This window comes from Mytilus trossulus, chromosome 9 (assembly GCF_036588685.1).
Source record: "Mytilus trossulus isolate FHL-02 chromosome 9, PNRI_Mtr1.1.1.hap1, whole genome shotgun sequence".
Lineage (NCBI taxonomy): Eukaryota > Metazoa > Mollusca > Bivalvia > Mytilida > Mytilidae > Mytilus > Mytilus trossulus.
Window position 1 is genome coordinate 74085879 of NC_086381.1, and position 4168 is coordinate 74090046.

General features: G+C 30.8%; 1 protein-coding gene across 1 annotated transcript; it reads right to left on the reverse strand.

The window, feature by feature from the left end:
* Positions 1-208: 208 nt before the first annotated feature.
* On the reverse strand, positions 209-2825 carry LOC134684203 (uncharacterized). Its single transcript, XM_063543477.1, has 3 exons — positions 2785-2825; positions 1128-1205; positions 209-632 (listed from the first exon to the last, which is right to left on the reverse strand). Exons 2-3 carry the CDS (start codon positions 1198-1200, stop codon positions 370-372), a joined length of 336 nt encoding a protein of 111 aa, XP_063399547.1. The 5' UTR covers positions 1201-1205; positions 2785-2825; the 3' UTR covers positions 209-369.
* Positions 2826-4168: the final 1343 nt, after the last annotated feature.

Here is a 4168-nt window from a genome sequence, read left to right on the forward strand (position 1 = left end):
AACTTTTACCAAATGAGAGTACATACATTTTACCATTTAGAACAGAAGAATAGCTATCATTCCGAAAAGTCAATATTTGGCAAATAATCTAACGCTTATAGTGACAGGTCTAGTATGAAATTTCTATCCATTGTTTTATAATATCACTAGAAAAAAGTATTCGTTTTAAAGTTTTGAAGAGTATGAGATTACTTAATGATAACAAAACTTTTAAAAGAAACAAATATTTAATTTCAGTACAGATCTTCTAAATTGCATAAGATATTTTGAAATATGTCATAGATAACACACTCTCTTATTAAAAAAAACCATGAGTGCATATTTTAAAATACAGGTTATACAGATTTTCGAATCAGCGTTGTTAAATGTTTACCAAGCTATTGTATAGATGTCTCCATATACAGACTGGTAAAGGCTTACACCTTCTCCATTTGGTTCGACGATAAAGCTAGTGTCGGTACTCGCTCTACGACAAACATCATTCTCTACGCATAAAGTTAACGAGCCTTTTCCCGTTTCGATTTTAGTGTATGATCCAGCTCTAACTGTTCTTCTGTATGCATGGCCACCATATGCCAAAGATACTCTTATTGTATGATCCGTGTTATTGACAACATAATTGTTATCTCTACCTAATATAAAACAAAATCAAAAGATAAATAAATTAATATATGATATAAACAAACCAGAATATTCTTGTCTTCTGTTCGAGTTATATATTTGATCTTATGATCTTTGTCATTGTTCTTTTATTCTGTGTATTGATTTGCTTAAAGTCAACTAATGTCGATTTACAATAAAAAAAATCGGTTTCTATCGCTCATATTCCCATGACATAATGACATATTTACAAATGGTCCATTTTTGAATGAAATATAATTCTGTAAAAGTCAGCGAAGTTACATGCTGCTGTAGTGTTGAACGCGGAAACGAGAAACTATACCATAATTTATGAGGGGGTTAAATATAAAAAACATCAATGATTCAAATAATTCGACAGATCTTCAATTGAGATTGAAGATGCTGTAGATTTTCATTTAAATTAGAAAAATGGAGCTTTCCTTAAAAAGTTTAAATGGTTAAAAGGTTAATTTGCGCGATAAGCTAAAGTCATTATGAAAACTTACCCCACCATGCATTAGTATTCTCTAACCAGAACACACAGACTAGAACAAGTACAGTAAACAGCTTTGACGACATTCCCCCTGTGAAGATAAAGGTTTAGATAATTAAAGATGTATCTTCTGACTTTTCAGTCTCGTTCTGTCTCGTTGAAATCTCGTTCTTGAAATATTTGCAAAACATGTGATACAAGTGGAAAATATCAATGAATTTTAAAAATACTATAATAAAATATAACTGTGAAAAAAACTGTGTATTTACAATGACTGGTTTTTGGGTAATCCAGTTTTTCAAATTTTACGACCAATCAAGTCAGTATTTTTAGCCAAAATTTTGAGAAAATGGGTTAGGGATACAAAAAACGATTTTACAAGAATCATGTACATCCCATATCATTTTGATCTTTTCAAATTTCTTAGATATGTATTTTTTTCAATCATTTATGACAAAAAAGAAATAATATGCACTTTTTACTTATAACTAAGAAAAATACAAAAATACAAAATTGACAGCATGGTAAATTTTACACAAAAAAGCGTAAAATATTATAAAACCTTCTTGTATTAACACCTACCTATAGTTTTTTTGAAGTAAAATTTATTCAGATTGGTCCACTTCATTTTTATAGAAAGTATGAAAAAAGTTTAAATGTGGAACTGTGATTTATTTTCACGATAATAGCCCAAAAATAGGTAAAATTCGATGAAAATGGAAAATAATCAAAATTATGCATTTTCAAAGGGCCGTAGCAAAAAAAAGAAGTGACCCCTCCCCCCCCCCCCCCCCCCTTTATGATTTTTCTTCACCAATTATTTTGTTACAGTCTTATAAACCCAAAAATCAGGTTAACAAAAAAAGTTTAATTGTAGAAATTTTTGACTCCTCAGAGGTGTACATCGTTAAATGAATAAGATTATTATGAAATTTTATTCTACTTTTTCAATGTTTTTATTAACTCCACTTTACTTTCAATTTCTTGTATTCCAATATTTTTTACTTTTACAATGATTCAGGCATATAAAAAAGAAGATTTGGTATGCTTGCGAATGAGACAACTATTCATCAGAGATTAAATGACACATAATTAAACCATTATAGGTCACCTTCAATAATAATGAGCAAAGCCAAAACTGCATAGTCAGCTATAAAAGGTCTCGAAATGACAATTGTAAAACAATTGAAACGAGAAAACTAACGGCCTAAATTATGTACAAATAATAAACAATAAACAAACATGTAACACATTAACAGACGACAACCGCTGAATTACAGGCTCCGGACTTAGGACAGACACAAGCATACAGAATGTGGCGGGGTTAAACATGTTAGCGGGATACCAACCCTCCCCTTACCTGGGAAATAGGTGTATCGGTACAACATAAGAACACACTATTAAACTCAGTAGAAAAAGGCTTAACTCATCATGGGGATACATATAGAAATACACCTAACAAAACACAGAGTGGACGCGGCCGGATAGTTGCATAACCCAACAAAAAAAGAACACTTAGTACTTATTTGAGAGTACTGGTAGTTACTGACAGCTAGTTCAAAACCATTAATAGGTATGTATATTGGCGTTTTATTGAATCACATTTCACACTCAAACTTTTTTTTCATTTTAAACTCGAAAAGTTACTACAAATGAGAAAAAAAAGTTACCAAGGTTTTGAAGATTACCAATTACTGTAAATGTATCAAATTCACAAATACAGCAGTTTAAATAGTTAACTTAACAAGCACTTATTCGGTCAAAAACGGAAATTGGTAATTAAATTGCGTATCATCAGGCAAAAAGGTGCTTAGATATGAACTTCTATTAGTGTTCTTGGAATCAAATAATGTCAAGTCTGTATTAAAAGAAGTTTAAAATAGCACATTACCCCGCACATATGTACTAACAACCCTTGTAAACTATAATTATTTCTGTTTATTGTCTTTAGTTAAGATAGTTCTACCAAATACCTACCCATTTAAATAAAGGCAACAGTAGTATACCGCTGTTCGAAACTTACAAATCGATTGAGGAAACAAATCCGAGTTACAAACTAAAACTGAGGGAAACGCATCAAACAAATTTAAAGGTTATTTAAAGGTTATTTAAGAACAGGCATGATTGATATTAACAATTAAAGTTATGTCGCGCGTCAATTTACCTTTGTGTTTACCTAAAAATAATGCATTTATCAAATCATTTGATTCATACTAATATAGATATTAAATTAATGTCACGTGTACCGAAATTTTGTTTTTCAAAGTCATTAAAAAATTTCATGACTACTTAAGGGTGTTATATTAAAATTCGTACTTTATTTGGCCTTTTTAACTTTTTTGATTCGAGCGTCAATGGTGAGTCATTTGTAGACGAGACATACGTCGTGCGTAAATGCTTAATTTCGATTCTGGTAGATATGAAGAGTTTGATTCCTAATTGTTTCACAATTAATGAAAAGACATTCTATCATAATCAAATATGTTCTTTTTTTTTATATATGTTTTGGATTCGAGCATCACTGATGAGTTTTTTGTAGACAATACGCGCGTCTGGCGTAAATATAAAATTTAGTTCTGGTATCTTTGATGAGTGTATTTACAACCACTGGGTTGATGCCACTGCTGGTACAGATTTATTTCCCCCGAGGGTATCACAAGCCCAGTAGTCAGCACTTTTTGTGCTGACATAAATTATCATTGATATTGTTATATTTATAAATCAACTGTTTACAACTATTTTTTTCTACCTAAGGCATACATTACCTTAGCTGCATTTGGACACTTTAAGGAATTTTAAATCTAAATGCTCTTCAACTTCGTACTTTATTTGGCCTTTTTTAGACGAAACGCGCGTCTGGCGTATATCTAAATTTTATTCCTGGTATCTATGATGAGTTTATTTATCTAGAATTTATTTTATGCATGTAAAGTTTACCACAAGTTTTTCCAGCCATGATTGCAGAAAATAAAATATTTATAAATACAACACGAAACATGAAAAAAATGTAGAGTTCATATTGTGCACGTCACGTTTTGTGACATTTTTCTTTTC

Coding starts and splice junctions, on each gene's coding strand:
- LOC134684203 (XM_063543477.1), bottom strand. CDS start 1,200: ATGTCGTCAAAGCTGTTTACTGTACTTGTTCTAGTCTGTGTGTTCTGG. Junction 633..1,127: donor GAATACTAATGCATGGTGGG/GTAAGTTTTCAT, acceptor GTTTTATATTAG/GTAGAGATAACAATTATGTT.